We start from the raw sequence: 19,975 nt of genomic DNA on the forward strand, positions 1-19,975 counted from the left end.
TTACAAATAAGGAATCCTACTTCGCGGAATTTCATTTATCACGGTAGGGTCTAGAACCGATTAACCGCGATAAACGAGGGTTCACTGTACAAACGGAGCTCCAGGAGAGCAGGGCTGGGTCTGGCGTAGCCTGGGGGACACCAGAAGTGAATGACCCTTAGAATAAGATCTCTCGACTTCAAGGCTATGCCTACCTGAGACCCCTCTCTCCTTCCCTTCCCCTGGTTCATGCCTCATCTTTAATGTGGGTGGGTACTCCACCCCATCCTCGTCCTTCCAACCTGTACGCCCCCGAACTCTGGTAGTGGAGGAGGGACCACTCCAAGAGCCTGCTGGACAGTCAGGTGCCCAGAGGTGCTCCTCGCCATGACCAGTCCGGGCACTCCCAGAGCCACGGAGATGAGCGATGGTGGTGGGAGGGCAGACAAAAAGGAGTCTGCATGCTGCCGGGGACCCAGCTCTGAGGGATGAGGGGGGTGAGTCCTCCCCACCTCCCCCACCCTGTCCCTCACGCGCTGACCTTCTGGCCATCGAGCAACACGCGGTCCCCCAGGCGCAGGCCCAGCGCACTGAGCATGAGGTTGCCCGGGACGTTGTCGTAGTTGGGCAGCGTGACCTTGGGGAGGGCACAGGACAGTGGCACCGCCTCCTCCAGCAGGGTCCGCAGCTCCTTGGCCACCAACGCTGCTTCTGCCTTGTCCAGGGACATATCCATCGGGTCTGGGACCACCTCGGCCGGGACCTGTCCCTTCCGGTTCTGGGGCCCAAGGGAAGAGAAAAGGTTGAGACTGAATCACACAGGCAGTACCTCCAGGGAGGCCCAGCTCTGTCCAGAGCGCTGGCATCTGGGATGACGCTAAGAGGAGACAAGGTGGCCACGGTGGGAATAAAAAGGGACCGGTCACAGAGGTCCAGGCCACATCCCCGGAGGAGTGTATACGTGAGCCCTTGACTGGGGATGTGTGTCGGGGAATTGAGGGTGGGACAGCCATGAAGCTATTAGGGAATGGGAGGCCACGCCCCCAAACTCCAAGGCTAAAATGGTGCCACTGGAGACACAAGTACTGAGCGTGGGCTCGTGTGCTACAGGGTCAGGGGTCAAACTCGGGGCCTCTGGGTAATCAGGGCTTTGCGGGGAAACAGCATGTCACTACAAAATACCCAGGCCCAGAACACAAGCAGATTGGTCTGGGAGATAAGCTTTGTGACACCTGCATCGGGAGTCAAAGCTCCTATTTCTAAATGAATTCTGGGCAAGTCCCTTGATCTCTCAGCCTCAGTTTGCTCTCTGTAAAACCTGTTTTACAGGGCTGTTAGCACAGCCGGCTTCACGGGACCCTCCTGGGCGCCCTCTCCCCTCCACCCCCCATCCCTCGGTTGAACCCTGCTAACCAGCCCAGGGGCAACGGGGCAATGGGGCAAGGCCAGGACACAGTTACCCTAAGTGCGGGGTTGGCACCATGCTCCAGCAGACACTTGGCGGCGCCCAGGCACAGGTTGGAGGCTGCGATGTGCAAGGCTGAGCCGTGGTTGAAGTCAGTGCACGTGGAGTTCACCACTGGGTGGGAGGCAACAGAAGGGCTTGGGCTGAGCAATGACACTGGGGATACAGAGCCCCACCCACCCCAGGGCCCCCACCTCCCCCTTCTCTGCTGTTCCCCTAGCCGGACGACCCCTGAGGAACGTGGTGGCCCCGTGCCTCCCCCCACCCCCACCTCACCAGGCTTCAGTTCTGCCCATCAGCTCTTGCCCTGCCTCCTTCACAACTCCCCCCGACCCATCGGCTCCATCCAGCCCTTCTCCCTCTGGGGGGCCCCACCTCGTGGCCTGGCCCCCTTGAGGAGCACGCGCACCAGGTCCGGCACATCGAAATAGGCCGCGTAGTGAAGTGCGTTCATGTTAGTCCAGCGGCTGCGCAGGGTCACGTCGGCCCCCAGCGCCAGCAGCTGCTGCGACAGGCGCACAGCCGCTGCGGGGTCCCCTGTGTGATGGTCCTCCAGGTCAACTTGAGGCCCCTCGCTCAGAACTTGGGCCCCAGGGCAGGGGGAGGACCCGGGCCTCAGGGGTGGCATTCTGGGGGCTCAGGCTCAGATTGAGAATGTGAATTTAGGATGTGGGTTTGCAGGGTGTTGTGGGGATCTGAGAAGTGGGGATCTGGGAGTCGGGGCCCTCACCAACTCCATGGGCCCCCGCCTTGCAGGCATAATGGAGCAGCGTCATGTCCGTTAGCCCATCCCGGTCATTCACATGACAGCCTCGATGCAGAATCTGGGCGTTCAAGACACAGGGTTAGCCAGACACTTGGAGGGCCCTTCCCTACCCTCCTGGGCTTGCCCGGGGCGCTTACCTCATTGCCAATGACATCAATCTTGTGCTGCACTTGGGGCACCCACTGGCGCACAATGGCGAACAGCTCGGGGATGGTGGTCTGGGGGTCAAACAGAATCTCCTGGCACGCCGGGTCATTGGGGTCGAAGAAGGTGAAGGCTGGGGTGATGAGAGCCAAAAGTCACTTCCAGCAAGTTGACCATCCTGAGGCAAGGGAACTTGAGGGTTTGGCCTCTAAGACTTGCTCACATAGGGTGGCCCATGGGCCAGTGTTAATCCGCAGGCACTCTTTGTGTGGCCAGTATAAGGTTTTTACATCGGGGCATTTCACATACACATCTGGACATATGTTCACATGTGTCGTGAAGAGCAGGAGGGTCAGACAATCCCCGGAGAGCAAGCCCCACCCCTCGACACAATACAGCAACAAGGAGCCCAGACTCTGAATACCAAAGGGGGCTGCCACGGCTCTGGCCCACCGCTGCCTTCTCAGAGGGTGGGCCCCGTTTGTCTGAAGCTATTAAGGACACATGACAATGCCAGAAATCTTGGCTTTCCAGGAAAGTCTCCCAAGTTTCTAAATTCTTTGCAGTCCACAGAAAATGTCCTTGTGCGCAGGATCCAACCCGTGGCCAGTGAAAGCCACACCCAGGGGAGCTGCCTCTCCCTTGGAGAGACCCGAGGGGTGGGAGCAGGGGTGGGCGTGGTTGCTCTCTGTGACTTGGGGCAGGAACGCAGTGGGTGATGCGTGAGGGAAGGTGACAGCTGGATCACAGAGCTCAGGGGTGTGCCAGGTAGGCAGTGTGACCAGGGATTAGTCCCCGTGCTCCCTGTAAAACCCAACTCATGCTACCATCTGCCTTGACGCAGAACCTGCCCCTGGCTTCCACTGCACTCAGAATACAAACAAATGTCCTTCCCGGCGCACGCACACAGGCCCTCCACAAGCACTCCCCTCTAGACGCACTGGCTCCTCTGCCCCTCGGTGTGCCGGGACGTTCTACCTCCTGCCAGCCTCTGCCCTCGCTGACCCCCACTGCACGAGGAAGCCGTGGGGCCTTCCTCCAGGTCTTCACAAGGCTGTGCAGGCCTCGCTCACCCGCCTTCGCACAGCTCTGCTTCAGCTAACTGGTCGACTCCTCACCCCTTTGTCCCTTCCTCTCTTCCTCCCCCCACTGCCCCTTTCTCTCCCTCTCTCTCCTCCTTCAGCATCGACTCCCTCATTCGAATGTGAACACCATGTTTCTTTTCTGCCCTCCTCACTGCCTCATCCCCAGTGCCTAGAAGTTCCCAGGTCCCTGTGGGCCTCTGGCCCCCAGCCCTGGGTCTTGGCTAACGACAAGGGACTCCCATTCCCCAGCAGAGGGCCCTTATGTCTGTTAGACCGGCTCGATTTCGACTGTCATAGTACAAACGGACACATGGCTCCTTCATAGAGCCCACTCTAGCCGTCCCTGTGCCCTAAACCACACTTCCAGATTCCTTCACACGGGAATCAAACCCTTTGTGCTCTTCAAACAAAATTCCTTGAGAGGGAGTAGGGATGCCCTAGCCTAGACCTTCTTCCCATGGACCATAGACTCCCCCATCCGGAGCTCCTGAATTTTTTTTTTTCTCAATCAGACTGACATCAATGTGTGGACTCTTTCAGTCACCTCTGCTGGGTAAAGTGCCCGCAAATGGCATCCTCCCTGCCCCACCCTGGCAGGTGCCTCCTCTCCAAGCCTCACCATGATTGGGAACCCTCAGCCAGGGTCTTCTAAAACTTCTCCTGTACCCAACTCCGGCTGAGTTCCAGAGCTCTCTACTCAGTAGCCAGAGGGAGCTGTTACCAGTATACTCTAGGTCTCAGCGGAGGTACCACCTCCTCAGAGTGACCAGACCGGAGCACGGGGTCTCCAGCAGCTGCCCACCAACCGTGTGCTGGCCTGTCTACACCTGTCCTTTCTTTCTCAGCTCGCCCCATCCAGATGCAGCTGCTGTTTCTGTCCACCTGCTTCTCCGCTTCTGGCCTTCTCTCCTGAAAGCAGGGATCCTCCTGGATCACTCACGATGAAACAATGCCCATCACCCAGCAGAAAGCTTCTCACAGAGTGGCACTTGGTAAACACTGCATGATTGGACATTTTCCATCTCTGAGGGGCCACCCGCTCAGCTCCACGCCCTCCCACCTCAGGGTCCTTGCTCCAGGGCTCCCTCTCCTGAGATTCCCTTCCTCCCTCACCTTTACCCAGGCTACCTCCCAGTTCACCCTCAGACCCCTTCAAATGTTACTGCCTCATGGAAACCATGTCTTAATTAAAAGCAGAAAAACTACCTTTGCTTACTCCTGTTCTTGGTAAATCGATACTCCTCAGGCCTTGTAATTAAAAGATTTATCTGTGTATGCTTATTTGTGTGTTTGTTATGAAAGCCTATGAGTTCTCGGACAGACAAAAGTGGGGTCCCTCTGTCGCTGTGCTATGGCCCCTGCTCTTAGCCCAGAGTTGGAGGTCACAGCAGGTTTTCAGCTACTGTTTGCTGCATGACCAAAAGATCGAATGCCCTGTCATGACTCAAAGATTAGGGTTATCCCAATTCCAGCCCCCCAGTAGGTAGGGGGCGTTCACCCTTCCCCGCCCCCAGAACCCCTCCACCATCACCTCCAGCCCAGCCTCCCTGCCACTCAAGGCTCCAGGCCAGATTCATGGGTGTGGAGAATGGTTACCATAATCCTTGGGGAGCGGGGCTGGCGCCGAGGGGTGCACCACCGGCTTCTGCCTGCGCTCCTGGGTGGGGCTGGGGACCTCCGGGGCGGTCTCCTCCTCCTCCTCTTCCTCCTCCTCCTCTTCCTCCTCTGCTCGGGGCGGTGGGACCATGGGGGCAGGATCTGTCTTCGTCATGGTCTTGCGTGGCCCCTGGAGGGGCGGGGGTCCAGCTGGGGCGGCCTGCAGGCAATCCCTGGCGGCAGAGACGGGCTAGAGAGGACAGTCCCCGGGTTCCGGGGTCCCAGCTCCCAGAAGCTCCGACCCTCCCCCATCCCTCCCCCGGGCCTCCGCCCCCCAGCCGTGCATCCAGAGCGCCCCGAAGGGGCTCCCGACGGGGGCTCCCACTCCCCACCCGAGGCCCGGGTATGTGGGCCCAGCCCCCCATTCTTCTCCACCCGCTCCCCGGTTTGTTTATCTCAGATGCAGGATGCTTCGCCCCTCCCCTTCTCCGTGCGGTGCTGGGCGCCGCACCTTACCTCCGGCAGCCGGGGCTGCAGTGCACAGCCGAGACCGGGCCGTCCGTGGGAGTCACGGGGCTCCAGGGATGTGATGGGAGGCAGAGAGAAGGGGACAAGGCCCCGACGCCTGGAGGAGATGGGGGTGGCGAGGGAGAGGCGCGACTGCGCATGCGCCTGTTACCCCCCACCAGGCGCGGGGGCGGAGATCCTGGGAGTCGCTTGCATTGATGGAAGAGGCTAGAGGCAGCGACGACGACGACACGACGGGACGGTGATGACACGAGACGACACGACGGGACGGAGATGGACACGGGGGACAGACGTCCACGGAGACGGCTGGGAGGCACGCAGGCACAGAGGCTCGAAGGAGACACAAGGACAGAAAACGAGGGGCGGGGAGGAGGGCCCCCACCCCAGGGCGTCTATCTTCCTCTAGACCTGAAAGCCTGACCGGTTAGGGCAGGGGTCTGTGTGTGTGGTAGTGGTTGGAGTTATTTCTCTGAGGAGGGACGTGATCGTGCAATGCTCATACAGCACTTGCGAAGCCCAGGGAAGGCAAGGCCCTTACCCAAGGGCCCACAGCAGGTGAGTGCAGGAGCTCCGATGTGAACCAGGCAGTGAGGCAGCAGCTGAGTTAGACCATCTCCACGCTCCATGGTCTCGGGGGTGCCTGGAGAACAGCCCTCAGAACCTGTTCTCTAGAAGCCGCATAGGGGCCCTGGCCTCCCTCACCATTGGACTGGCTTGGCCATTGAACTGGGCTGAGTTGTCTGCTAGGATGTGTCCCCACACGACTGATAATCACACGGGCTGAGCAGGTCTAGGTGGCTCATCAGTCTACTGGGCAATCCCAGCATCCAAAACAGATCCCGCCTCTGATGAGAGGCACCTGGCACCTCGGTCCATCTTCTGCTCTCTTCCTGAGGCACTATTATAACAGCCTCTTCCTCTACCCCACTCCCTGCAGTCTGTTCTCTGCAGGCAGCTACCAAAATGGCCCCTTCCATCTAGCCAATTCCAGCTCACGCTTTCTGCCTCCAGCCAATGCTGACTCATGGTGACCCCCTGTGGGGTTCTGAGACACCTGCTGGGGTGTTTGAACTGTCAACCATTCAGATTGCAGCCCAGCGCTTAATCACTACACCACCAGGGTATGCCAGCTCATAGTTGTTTTCAACTCACAGCAACCCTACGTAGGCTTCCTGAGACCCGAACATCTCTACAGGAGCAGCCAGCCTTGTTTTTCTCATTGTTTGGAGCAGCGGGTGGGTTTGACTGCCAACCTTTCCCAGTTAGCAGTCCACTGTCTAACCCACAACACTCTCAGGGCTTCTTACATGCACCCACCAAACAAAAACTGAACCCACTACCATGGAGTAAATTGTGACCCAGAGCAACCCTAGAAGACCGAGTAAAAGTGCCCCTGTGGGTTCCTGAGGCTGTAAATCTTTCCAGGAGCAGAAAAACCTCATCTTGGTCCCTCAACGTGGCTGCTGGGCTCAAACCGCTGACCTTGAGGTTAGCAGCCCAACTCAGAGCCCACTCTGCCACAAGACTCCACTGTTGAGATTTGGTTCCTTACTTTGCAGCTACAAAACCAAAAACCAAACTCATGTCATCGAGCCGATGCCCTCTCATGGCAGCCCTGTAGGACAAGACAGACTTGCCCCTGTGAGTGTCCAAGGCTGTACATACTGAGAGTCCCTTCCTCCCTCAGAGGGGCTGGTGGTTTTGAACTGCTGGCCTTTCAGGTGGCAGCCCAATGCATAACCACTATGTCACCAGGGCTCCCTCTGAGGACCTCCTAAGACTTATCAGATCAGGGTCCAACAGGAGGCTTCCTGTTGCTGCCCCTCGTTCCAGGGAAAAGCCAATGTCTTCACCACACCGGACCATGTGGGAACTGGCCCCTGTCGTCTCTCCAATCTCAAGGGCTCACCTTTCCCTGCAGGCCCCCTCACTCACTCTACCCTGGCTCTGCTGGTCCTCTGCTCTTCCTCACCCCAGCCCCCTTTCATGCTGCACCTTCCTGAAACGCTCGCCACCAGATACCTGCAGGGGTCCCTCATTTAGGCTTTTACCTACTAGTGTCTGGTCCATAGACCTTCTCTGCTCTCCTATCTGCTAATTGTACGTACACACACACACACACACACACACACACCTCTCTCTCTTCCCCGTTTTAATTTCATCCGCAGCCACAGTGCCCTCCTCGACTTGCTACCCTGGAGACTGGGGCTGTTGGCTTTGCTTGGAACACTACTGGCCAACACGCCTTCCTGGCCAACTGGTCATCCACGTCTCTGCTCACAGGTGTCTCCCTAGAGAAGCCCCCCATCCAAGCCTCATTTCCTCTCAATGATATTTTCATTTAATCTGATGACTTCTTGTTGGGCTCGGAATCCCAGTGGCGGAGTGCTTACAGGGTGGGCTGCTAGCTGCAAGGTCTGTAGTTTGAAACCACCAACTGCTCTTTGGGAGAACCCCAGGGCCTTCTGCTCCCATCAAGAGTTACAGTCTTAGAAACCTAGAGAAGCGGTTTGACCCTGCCCCACAGGGTTGCTAGGAGTCAGCATCGACTCTACTCAAAGGCAGTGAGTTGGCATCTTGGTGTACCGCTATATCCCAGCTAAGCACCAGGTTGGACCATGGGTTCAGTCGTGCCCAACAGAGCAAAGCTGGAACAGATCCCAATGTAAATCCTGGAATAGGAGACTTAGAAGAGGCATAGGATCCCTTCCTGGAACCTGGTGTATGACATTGGCTTATGGTCAGGAGTAGGGAGCCCTAAGGAGCCCTGGTGGCATAGTGGTTATGTGTTGGGCTAACCAAAAGGTCAGCAATTCAAAATCACCAGTCTCTCTGTGGGAGAAAGGTGAGGCTTTCTACTCCAAGAAAGATTAAGGGTCTCAGAAACCCACAGGGGCAGTTCTACCCTGTCCTCTAGGATCACAATGAGTTGGAATAGACTGGAGAGCCTGTGTTTGGTGTTTGAGTGGAGCCCAGGGTTACATACTGAGGTTACATACAGGTGATGCTGTTAAGTTGGCATTGAACTGCGGACGGCAAGATCAGCAGTTCAAACTCACCTGCCATTCCAAAGGAGAAATGAGGCGCCTGCGCTCATAAACATTTATCAGCCTCCGGAATTTTATCTGAAGATAGTAAGAGTGAGAATTGACTCCTGACTCGGTGGAAGTGGGTTTGGGGTGGACGGAGAGAGAATGGGATGTCATCACAGCAGCCATCTTTGCGTCGGGGGCTTGTGTTTCGGACTCCCTCGATCAGGAGATCGGTTGCAATGCACTGTGCACACTGCCCTGGTTTTCTGGAGAGGGCTCGGTTTCTAGCAGGGCTTCGACATATGTAATTTCCCCCCCCATTCCAGTTAACATGACCATTCACTCGCTCACATTTTAAAAACTCCAGTCCCTTGTGATGTTTGCTCCTCAACCATGACTGAGCCAGGATGAACCGGTTCAAAGCCCTCATGTGGGTGTCTCTTCAGAGTCAAATACAAATCTCCCTACACAAATTCTTGTTCTGCTCTAAGGTGTCTAACTGAGTGCATTCAAGCTGAGGGTGGCAGGGCCTAGGACCCAGGAGAATGGGATGACGGGTGTTCTAGGGACGAAATTCACTGCCACCCAGTTCATTCTGGCTCCTTGTGACCCTGTAGGACAGGACTGACCTGCCCCCATGAGTTTCCAAGACGGTCACTCTTTAAAGGGGCAGAAAGCTTCATCTTTCTCCTGTGGAGCAGCTGGTGGTTTCGAATTCCTGACCTTGTAGTTAGCAGCCCAACCTATAACCCTCTCACCCCCAGGGCTCCTTGAGAAATCCTACAATCAAGTGCCAAAGTTTCTCCCACAAACAAGCATAAGAAGGACAAAGAGGCCAATGCAGGTTTGTAACAAACCCTTCTGCACAAAGGGAACCTTGAAGATAAGGAACCCTGGTAGCATAGTGGGTTATACAGTGGACCACTAACCACAAGGTCAGCAGTTCAAAACCACCAGCCGCTCCTTGGGAGAAAGAAGGGGCTTTCTACTCCTGCCAAGTCACAGGCTCAGAAACTCACAAGGAAGTTCGATCCTGCCCTGTGGGGTTTCTAGCAGTCAGAAGCCACTTGAAAGGAGTGAGATTTGGGTGAGGGCAAACTTGAACATAGGTTCTGTTAGATGATATATGCAATTATTTTGCTAGCCATGGTCATGGTGATGGCTTTGCTTCTAAAAGGTATCTACAATGGGGCTGTGATTGAGTACCTGGCTGCTCACTGAAAGGTCAGCCATTGAACCCCCCGCCAGCAGCTCCATGGGCGTAAAGAACTGTGGATTTGCTTCCGGAAAGATGACAGGGCAAAGCCGTCTGATCACTTCATAAGAAGATAAGTGTGCAGCAACCAGGGGTGGGAGGGGGAGGAAAGGGGATAGTTATTGTTTATGGGTACTGAATTTTGGTTTATAGTCCAGAAAAAAATGCATTGATTAAGGGTAGGGCTACACAGCCTTTATTTATTCTTTAGGAGTTCAGCTTTTTCTTGAACATGGTACAAAAAGAGGCCTGGTCAAAAAGACCGAAGCCCATGTCATCATCACCCGCTGCCAGCTCTCCTGTCTTTGCCTCCACTTTGTTCTCCGCTGAGATGGCTACAGGGGAGGGAGCAGGCCCGCTGCTGGGTGGTGCCAACTGCTGGGACAGACCCACCAGCTCTTACAGTGCAGACAAGGCTCCCGATGTTGACATTGGCCAAGGCCTTTGTGAATAAGCCAGGCCAGAAAGTGCCAACATTCACCCCGCTGCCTTAATAAGGGCTTTGATCTTATCCTCTGTGAAGATCCAACAGGATGAGGACCCAGATGCAGGCGCTCTTGAGGCAGAGGCCAGGTGTGGGCGTGCGGGCTGGCAGCTGCTGGTGGCTGTTGGGCATGGTTCTGGTTGCCAGATAAAGGGAGGGCACCACCCCCAACTCAGCCTTAGCTTCTTCGGAAGTTGGCAGCTGAGGCAAGGACACATAGCCGATGGGTGTACGTGTTGTGGACAAGTTGTATATCTGTAAAAAGCTGAATTAACAAAAGTTGTGATCAGACCTATTTAGAACCAACTACCTCATGGGCTTTGGGTCTTGGGTTTGGAGGTCTAGGATCATGGTTTCATGGGGCATCCCGGTTAGTTGGCCTAATGAACTTATTTGGTGCTTGTCTATTCTATTTCCGGGATCATGGAGAAGTTCCTGCAGTCTTGCAAGCTTGCAAGCAGCCTTTGGAGGCTGAGCCCTTGGTCTCTATTCACCTGGAGCAACAGGAGGAGGAGGAGTCAGGAATGGGCTAAGAAACCAGAGGTGCGAGTGACTGCCCTGTGAACTCCTGCCTCCCCTGCCAAAAGAACTGGAGGTGCCTGGCTACTGTGACTGAACGTGTTGCTATGAAAGAATTCTGATCAATATATGAAATCAAGGATGGGTGGATCTAGAGACAGTAACTGGATTCATGGTTTCTTGGGGGTGTGGCAGGGGAAATTGGGGGGAAATGGGGAGCTAATAACGGTGAGTATAAGAAAAAAGAATACATTCTAAAACTGATGGCCGTGATGATTGTACAACTCTTCTTGATACAATTGAACTATTGAGTTGTGTGATATGTGAATTCGGTGCCAATAAAACTGTTTTTTAAAAATTCTGGTCAAAAGAGGAAACATGCAGAAATAAAATTCAAATAATCATGGAATCCAGATGTTTTTAGAGCTATGGAGGTTGAGTGACCCGCAAAGCTATTGCCTTGAGATCATCTTTAAACCTAGCAGCAGAAATGCCCCATAATGTCTTCTCAAAGACCAGGCCATAATTTAGCTTAAGTAATGAAAAACAGATGTCTACCTTGAGCATCACACTCTGGAGAACTAGCTGTACTCGTTTGGGATCACGCTGAGGAGTGGAAAGGTGAGAAAAGAACCTTAGGGGACCGTGAGTTGTCCAAAATGGGGGGGAACAATTCCGAAAAACAGGCTCAGAATGGCTGAACAAGTCAGAGAAAGTGACTGAGGCCACCAGGTGGTCTGTGCAGAAACGGTTGAGTGGTGTGTGCCTTCCTGTGTGTTTTTCAACAATAACAACACATAGCATAGGCAAATTGGCTAGCCGAGTGTGCTAGTGATGTGATCACCAGAGCATAGCTGTTCTGTGGGGGTGAGGGTAGAATCCACTGTCACATGGAGTCACTGCGAATTGGAATCAATCCCACGGCACCTGACAACGAATGCTTCTAAAAGAGAGACCCTCTGAAATATCCATGGGCAGAAGACCTGATAGCTGCCATTTGCTTGGAAACACTGGACGACAAAATGCATCCAAGGGACGTGTGCGTGTGTAGGGGGGAAGGGACAGTGGTGAAACAAGCCTAGCAAAATATCTGCCGCAGGTGAAATGGATGAATGGGTATATGAGAACTCATTATGCAATTCTATCGTTTGTGTATGCTTGAACATGTCTACTCAAAAAGTCTTCAAACAAAGAGCCAAGGAAGAGCTTTCCCAGTGGGAAGGGACAGAGATGAATCCGATCCAGCCCCATCTAAAGATGCGCCATTGCTCCTCATTGATTCCTGGGGCCACGTCAGAGTAAGCCAGCCTCTAACAACCGAGGGATCCGTGGGTGCAATTGTACGGTTATAATATAGAAGTGAAGTCAAGGAAGAGAGGAGAGAGGATAAAATAAAATGAAATAGAGAGGAGTCAAGACACATTTTATGGTAGCATGCTCACCTCAGACCCTCTCGGTGATCCACATGAAGGTGGGAGGAGAGAGTATATTTCTTTTTTCTTTAAATCATTTTATTAGGGGCTCATACAACTCTTATCACAATCTATCCATCCATCCATTGTGTCAAGCACATTTGTACATTTGTTGCCATCATCATTCTCAAAACATTTGCTTTCTACTTGAGCCCTTGATATCAGTTCCTCGTTTTTCCCAGTCCCTCCTCCCTCATGAACCCTTGATAATTTAGAAATAATTATTTTGTCATATCTTACATTGTCCACCATCTCCCATCACCCACTTTTCTGTTGTCCATTCCCCAGGGAGGAAGTTATATGTAGATCCTTGTGATCGTTCCCCGAGAGTATATTTCTAATCAAGGCTTATATCCGCTTAGGGGGCGAGCAAGCCCCCTGATCACAGGTAACCACATACGTAACAGGAAGGGGTTGTACCATAGGCAATATAAGCAATGGGAGGGGGATAGTTTAGGGGTGTACACGCAATAGGAAGGAGAGGGACTGGGGTGCCCATGTGACAAGATGGGCAGATCCTAGATTCAAGATGGTAGCCTAACCTTGATCCTCCTTGGGTTGGCTTGACCTTGTCTCTGGGCTCTCCTTCAGAGAAACAATCCCTATCCTTATCAGCAGGGTGTGGGCCCTACCTAGGGTGGTGCAGACAATAGTGTCTGGCTGCTCTAGCTGGCTGATGCCTTAGGAAGATCACCTCTACGCAGCTGACCTCACAAAGCCCTAGCAAGCAGGTCCTAGGCTGGGCATACAATATGGAAACAACCTGGGGGAAACCCTTTTGTATCCCACAGGGCCACTTGCCCTCAACATCTGTTTTTACCCTCTTCGGAAAAGTTACAGGGGGAAGGGAGCAGTAGAACTGATCGTGATGACGTGCTGTACAGACAATTCTTTTTAAAAGCGATTAAAAAGCTACCTATGTTAGGTAGCTAGCACAGGGGCTGGGGTGTCCATTACGCATACTCAGAGGTTTCAGCCAGGAAGGGGTGGTACACCTAGATGGGCATTACACCTGGATTGGCCCTTCTGGGCCTGGTAAATCTAATTCAGCCAATGGGGTTCACCAGTACCGTAGACCACGCCTCCCAAAGGGGCCCTGAAAAGCCAGAAGTTTGCTCTGGTGCTCTCTCCCAGCGGTCCGACACACAGTGCAGCTTGGCCAGACTGCGGCCCCGAGCAGCCAGGCTGTGGTCCCATGCATCTTTGCCACTTCTATCCTCTATAAACTCACTTGGATCACAAACCAGGCTTTGGCGTGAATTCTTTCTCACACAAAGCCAAGGATCGAGTCTCCCACGAGAGAGATCTAACAAAACCATGGAAGTGAATGATATGTGAATACTATATCAAGAAAACTACTAAAAAAGACCCACCAAACTTGACCAACAGTTACTATGGGTGAAGGGGAAAGAGTTGTTGCTTAGGCGGCATTGAGTCTATGTCAATGGTGTTGAAATAATTTGGAAAAGGATATCAATAATGGTTGTACAACACGAAGAGTATAATCAATGGCACTGAATTATACATGTAGAAGTTGTGGAATTGGAGAATGCTTTGTTGTGTGTATTTTTGCTACAATTAGAGAAAAAGTAATTACCTGAATAACGATGACTACAAGGAAGAAGAAACTGTTCTAGAATTGAATGTGGTGACAATTGCACAACTCTTCTTGATATGATTAATTATTGAATTATGACATGTGGATGAAGTGCTAGGAAAACTGTTGAAAAACAAAAGAGTTACAGTTTCTGAAACTGACAGAGGCAGTTCTATCCTGTCCTATGGGGTCGCTATGAGTCAGTTGGATTCAATGGCAGGGAGCTGGGTTTGGTACAGAGTAAAACAGTTGTTTGTTTGGAGTTGAGCCCAAAGGTGCCCGAGAGGTCAACCCTGAGACACGGAACAGAGATACAACTGAGAAAAGAACGTGAGGTTAAGAGCGGCTTTATTAGGGGAGGGAAAGCGCTCCTGGGAGGGAAGGGAGGGCAGAGAAGGGACAGAAGCATCTTGAGCTCCAGGGCAGTTCCGTGACCCACCGAGTTAGGTCAGGGAAATCAGGGAAATCGCGCCCATTGGTGGGGCAGTGGGACATTTGTAGGATCTGGGTCAGGGAAATATGCAAATGAGGTGGAGAGAGCTGCTGGTGTTTGTGCCAATGAGAAGGGAGGCCTCCTGGTGCTGCAGCTGCACTCTGAGTCCTTCACAGACCAGCTTCTTGGAATGTCAAGGAAGAGGCTGCTCAGTCCCGCTCTTGCTTTGAGAGGTGGGGGAAGGGGCTGTGTGGACCCTACCAGGAGAGATAAGCTCCTTGGACTGCTGGAGTCAGGGACTGCAAAGTCCAGCAGGTCACCGGTCTTTCTGAGAGGCTGGGGGAAGGGGCTGCATGGTCCAGACCTGGCCCAAACAGTGCCTACAATGAAGATTTCTTTTTCCAGCCTCATTTGCAGCAAAGGGAGGTGGGGGCGACATCCTTAAGCTTTGTCCCATTTGTCCTGTGGCAGCTCCAGAAACTGTCAGACAAGTGGTTGTTGTTTTAAATTTGGACATTTAGGAATATTTTGTTATGCAGGTAACTAATATAGCCAGTCTATTCCATGATTCCTTAATGTTCTTTACAAGTGACCACTGTTAACTATTAAACTAAGATATCCAAAAGAGAAGCCTTTTTTTTTTTTACCTTGGAAAGTAGCAAAGCGATATAAATTTCACATACAGTATGCAGGAACATTGAATTATTTTATGTGACCTTTCTAGTCAGTCTCAAACGACCTTTCCTGCATGATAAGACCTTTCCTGTCTGGTAAGAAGGTGGGGAAGAAATTGATAGGAATTGCCTTCATAGGATTGGTAAGAGTAGTTTTGAACAAGATTCCCTGGAATGCCATCCTGCTGCATTTGAAACGTGCCCTCTGGGAAGCGGGAGGCCGGGTCAGGGCTGGAGCACATCCTGTGGACCTGAGATCCCTGCACAATGCATGTCCTGGATCTAAAGACAGCAGAGGAGCAGCAGCCACAGAACCAGGAAGCAGAGCATGAAACTGAATGGTGGACTTCCCAGCCCACTCAAGCAAACCTGGATGCTTTGGGGCAGGAGGCTGGCCTGTGGAGTGGGGTGCCTCTGGGCACTTAACCCAGGATGTTCGGCTTGCTGACCCACAGAGCTGAATGCCCTTGCTCTGGGTCTTGGAATTCGCTTCCTCTGGAGCTTTATCATCTTTAAACCTTCGGAGGCTGCAGTCCCCACCACCACCACCACCACCACGCGCCGAGGGCATATAGGCTTTGGCCATGAATTTCCCTTTAGAATTGAAGGCCTTGCATAACAAATCAATCCCTGCTTCTTCAATTTTTTCTAAAGTTTCATCACCCAATTCATGCTCATTCAAAGAGACTTTAGTTTGCTTTTCTAAATTTGGATAGACACAAGCCTTCTCTTTCTCTTCCTCCTGCCAAGGTTTTAAAACCACCTTAACTTGAACCCACAGAGGCCATGTCTCCACCACAAGGAGGGATATTCTCCCCATCTCTGTATGCTTTCTCTAAATTTACAATGACTTCCTCCCAGGTCTCTAGATCAAAAGTCCCTTCCTCTGGGAACCATGGATTGTAACTTTTTATTACTTTTAGAAAACACTGCATCTTTTGCTTCCTTACTTTTACACCCTGTCTTTTCAGTAAGTGGATGAGTAGTACCATAAGTTTCAGGTTTACTTTTACCTTGCCCCATTGTCCTCTGTGTCAGTCTGGGTACCTTAGAGAAACAAATCCACAGAAACTCACGTACAAGAGAGAGTTTTATATAAAGGTTAAGTGCGCATCAAGAAAACATCCCAACCCAGTGCTGCCCAAGCCCACAAGTCCAACATTAACCCATTAATCCATATGTCCAACAACAGTCCACAAAGTCCTCCTCCATCTCACAAAACACACACTATGATGCCGACAGCAGGAGGAAAGCCGAATCAGTGAATGTGTAAGCATCTCAGCTCTGGCAGCGGTCTCCACAGGCTGCTCCAGCACCCAGGGTTGCATCGGGGTAGGTCCATGTGGCTTCTCCTTGAGGATTTCTTACAGGAAGTCAGCCTTGCCAGCTGAAGCAGGGAACTACTAAGGTAGCTGCACCCTGGTGCGACCATCACAAAGCAAGAGACCCGAGAACTCGAAAGGTGAGGCTCACTGGAGCCATTCATCTCTCTGCCCTTCAAGTAACCCCACATGTGTTTATTGGCCAGGTTGGCACAATAAACTAACTACCTCCTCCTCTTTAATATACTCATTCACTGTTTCCACTACTAATCTGCTAATCCCCACATTGGATGCTCAATTCACACAGTTTCCCAATTCACTCTACATTCCGGTGGGGTCATACAACTGCTACATGGGTTATAACTCAAAAGAGTTCTTTTCCTACTACCCCACGTTGGGCACCATTTGTGGTAGGACCAGACAGTAGTCTGAAGGCAGAAATGTATCTGACCTCCCACTATGTGCTGTCAAATAGCCTCTAATGTCTGGCATATCTTTGGGGGAGACAAAGCTAGGGGAAAAGTCTCTTTATAATCTCACATAAATGGCTCATACCCTTAGGCAGATACCCTTTAAGCAGTTGGCCTCCAAGTGTATAGTCATTGACCATGTGTTAGCAAGCAGCACCTTAGGTTTGGCATATAATATGGGGGGACAACCTGCTTTCCACAACCTGTTAACTTCCATAATAAATCTTCTAATTTTAAATTTTGTCTGTGAATTCTGTGTAGCCATTGCAATGGATATGAAAACCTAAATATAGGGGTGGAGTGGGGAGGGAGGGGGGAAATGAGCAACTGATATTAAGGGCTGAGGTGGAGGGCAATTGTTTTGAGAATGAGGGCAGCGAATGTACATATGTGCTTGACACAGTGGATGTATGTATGGATTGTGATGAGAATTATACGAGTCCCCATTAAAATATTTTTTTTTAAAAAGAGCTGTAAGAGCCCGCAATAAAATGATTTATTTAAAAAGAAAAAAGAAAACCTAAATATAAAATAGAGAATGCTACTTAACACAACCCACAGTAGTCAACCATAAAATCAAAAGGGATCATTATCAAAACCTGTCAAGATACCAGAGCTGTGAGTCTGAGGCCAGCTTTCTGTTCTGTTAAAAAGAAAGAGTAATTAATTGAAAAATCAGCCCCTGAAAACCCCACAGAACACTAGCTCTGCTTTGCCATGGAGTTGACCTGACCACAACTGGGTTCAATGAATGTTAGAGACTGGGGAGAAATGCCATCTGTAGGGGAAAGGGCAAATAAAGATAAGCAAACCCACACTCAGAAATATTACACAGCTCTAATACAGCTCAAGGATTGTAACCCTCAGTATGGATTACAACTCAATGTAAGGAAGACCAAAATCCTCACAACTAGACTGTTAGATAACATCATGATAAATAAAAGGCTGAAATGGTCAAGGATCTGGTCTTACTTGAATCCACAATTAATGGTCATGGAAGCAGCAGTCAAGAGATCAAAAGATGAGTTGCATTGGGAAAGTCTGTTGTGTTAGTCTGGGTTGATTAGAGAAACGCATTCATAGACACTCACGTGTATAAGAAAGAGCTTTATATACAAGAGCAATTGAATATTGAGAAAACATCCCAGCCCAGTCCAGATCAAGTCCAAAAGTCTGATATTAGCCCATATGTCCAATACCAATCTATAACGTCCTCTTCAGACTCACAAAACACATGCAATGACCCCAAATACAGGAAGATCACAGGTCAGGGGGTTTGAAATCTTGTGGATCCAGTGGCACTGTAAGCATCTCAGTGCTGGCAGGGGTCTCCACATGGCTCCTTCCGTGTGGGAAACTAACACTAAGGGAAATATGATGAGGACTATATTCCCTAACTTATAACAGAGGGAATCTGGAAAGCTGGTATTCCACGATAGGAAAGCCACCACTTTGGTAAGTTAGAGATTAAGTCCAAGTACATCATCCTGCTTTAAATGTCCTTCCCACAGATTCTCCCCTAACAGCTATGCTGTCTTAAAGTGAGCACATGGTTGATTCTACCTCCCTATAAAAGCAGACATTCTTATCTCCTCCCACCACGGCACCCATCCCCCTCATGCCTTCCCCCAATGCAGGTATTAGGTTTCCTCACCTGTGAGCTCAGGGACCTTACTGTAATTACCACCCACCTTGTGACAGATGTAACTACTGAGTATGCATGTCTTATGGCTGCCTATAAATATCCCAAGATAGTAAAGACCCTACTCTCTCTGCTTGGACCTGGCTGCTGGGATCATGGCTGCCCCAGAGGTGAGCATGCTACCATGAAATGTGTCTGACTCCTTTATTTCACTCTCTCTCCTATCTCCTATGACTTTACTATGATCTTGATATATTATAACCATACAATTGTGCCTATGGACCCTGCGGTTGTTAGAGGCTGGTTTACTCTAACACTTTGGCTCTGAAACTCTGACTGCCTCAAGGTACTTTCATGTGGCTTCTCCTCAGAAATGTCTTGCAGGGAGTGAGCCAAAAGAAAGTGTCTCCTGCTTCCAAGAAGGAAATACACAAGGTTCCCAAAATCCTCAAGAGAAGGCCATGCCCACACAGAGGCCTCTTAGCTATATCCTGATTGACAGGCTAGACTCCACCCCTTCACTCTTAATCCTCCAATTGACACCAGATTATGTAACTGCCCCATCTGTTGCAAGGATGTTACTTTGAGGACTAAGGTTCATCTGACCCAAGCTATGGTATTTTCCATTGGCCCATATGCCTGTGAAAGGTGGAGACTGAATAAGGAAGACTGAAGGAGGACTGATGTGTTTGAATCGTGGTGCTGGGAAAGAATATTGAAAGTATCATGGGCTGCTGAAAGGACAAACCAATCTGTCCTGGAAGAAGTATGACCAGAATGCTTCTTAGAGGCAAGGGTGTCAAGGCTTTGGTTCATGTACTTTGGGCATCATACAGGAAAGACCAGTCCTGGACACAGTGGCTACAACAAAGGGCTCAGGCACAGGAACAACGATAAGGATGGAGCAAGACCTTGCAGTGTTTCATGCTATTGTGCATAGGGTTGCCATGGGTCGGAACCGGCTTGATGGCGCCTAACAACCATACCGCATGTAAGCTGACATGCTGCAGTTGAACATATGTGAGAAATCACGAGGTTCCAAATAGAGTATAGCAGCTTTTAGTAACCACGGTAGGCTTAAAAACAGCCCCACCTCCAATATCCTAATTTTTTGAAACTGTCAATGTACCTGATAAAAGATGTGAGTAAATTACGGATTTTTGAGATCATTCTGGATTCTCTGGGTGGGCCCTAAATACAGCCACAACTATGCCCAAAACAAGCAGAGGGAGCTATGTATTAGCAGAGACAGAAGAGGTTAAGGCAATGTGATCACCAAGGCAGAGAAGCCTGCAGCCACCGGAAGGTGGAAGAAGAAACAGATTCATCCTTAGATGCGTCCAGGGAGTGTGGCCCTGCCAGCACCTTCATGTCAGTACAGTGATTTGGATTTCTCACCTGTGCAAATGTGAACGCTTAGATGTCTGCTGTTCTGACACTAAAGTTTGTTACTGCAGCTTCAGGAAACTCATACAGGAAGAAAAGGGAGAATAGCATCTCTTCTGAGGAAGG

General features: G+C 51.1%; 1 protein-coding gene across 3 annotated transcripts in view; it reads right to left on the bottom strand.

Moving 5' to 3' along the window:
* CLIP3 (CAP-Gly domain containing linker protein 3) overlaps positions 1 to 19,975 on the bottom strand; it is a 30,686-nt gene that overhangs the window by 5,862 nt on the left and 4,849 nt on the right. The window contains exons 1-9 of one of the 3 annotated variants that reach the window (XM_045292780.1): positions 8,623 to 8,695; positions 6,102 to 6,203; positions 5,552 to 5,660; positions 5,036 to 5,268; positions 2,348 to 2,487; positions 2,175 to 2,268; positions 1,820 to 1,981; positions 1,440 to 1,558; positions 521 to 757 (exon numbers count right to left, since the gene is read on the bottom strand). In XM_045292780.1, coding sequence (XP_045148715.1) covers positions 521 to 757; positions 1,440 to 1,558; positions 1,820 to 1,981; positions 2,175 to 2,268; positions 2,348 to 2,487; positions 5,036 to 5,268; positions 5,552 to 5,660; positions 6,102 to 6,203; positions 8,623 to 8,629 — 1,203 coding nt within the window. In that variant the 5' untranslated portion in view covers positions 8,630 to 8,695. Of the gene's footprint in view, positions 1 to 520; positions 758 to 1,439; positions 1,559 to 1,819; positions 1,982 to 2,174; positions 2,269 to 2,347; positions 2,488 to 5,035; positions 5,269 to 5,551; positions 5,661 to 6,101; positions 6,205 to 8,622; positions 8,696 to 19,975 lie in introns of those variants that run through there. The other 2 variants (XM_045292779.1, XM_004715811.4) reach the window with 2 other exon arrangements.

Source organism: Echinops telfairi, unplaced genomic scaffold (genome assembly GCF_000313985.2).
Source record: "Echinops telfairi isolate 266 unplaced genomic scaffold, ASM31398v2 ScPeMD7_655;HRSCAF=1070, whole genome shotgun sequence".
Lineage (NCBI taxonomy): Eukaryota > Metazoa > Chordata > Mammalia > Afrosoricida > Tenrecidae > Echinops > Echinops telfairi.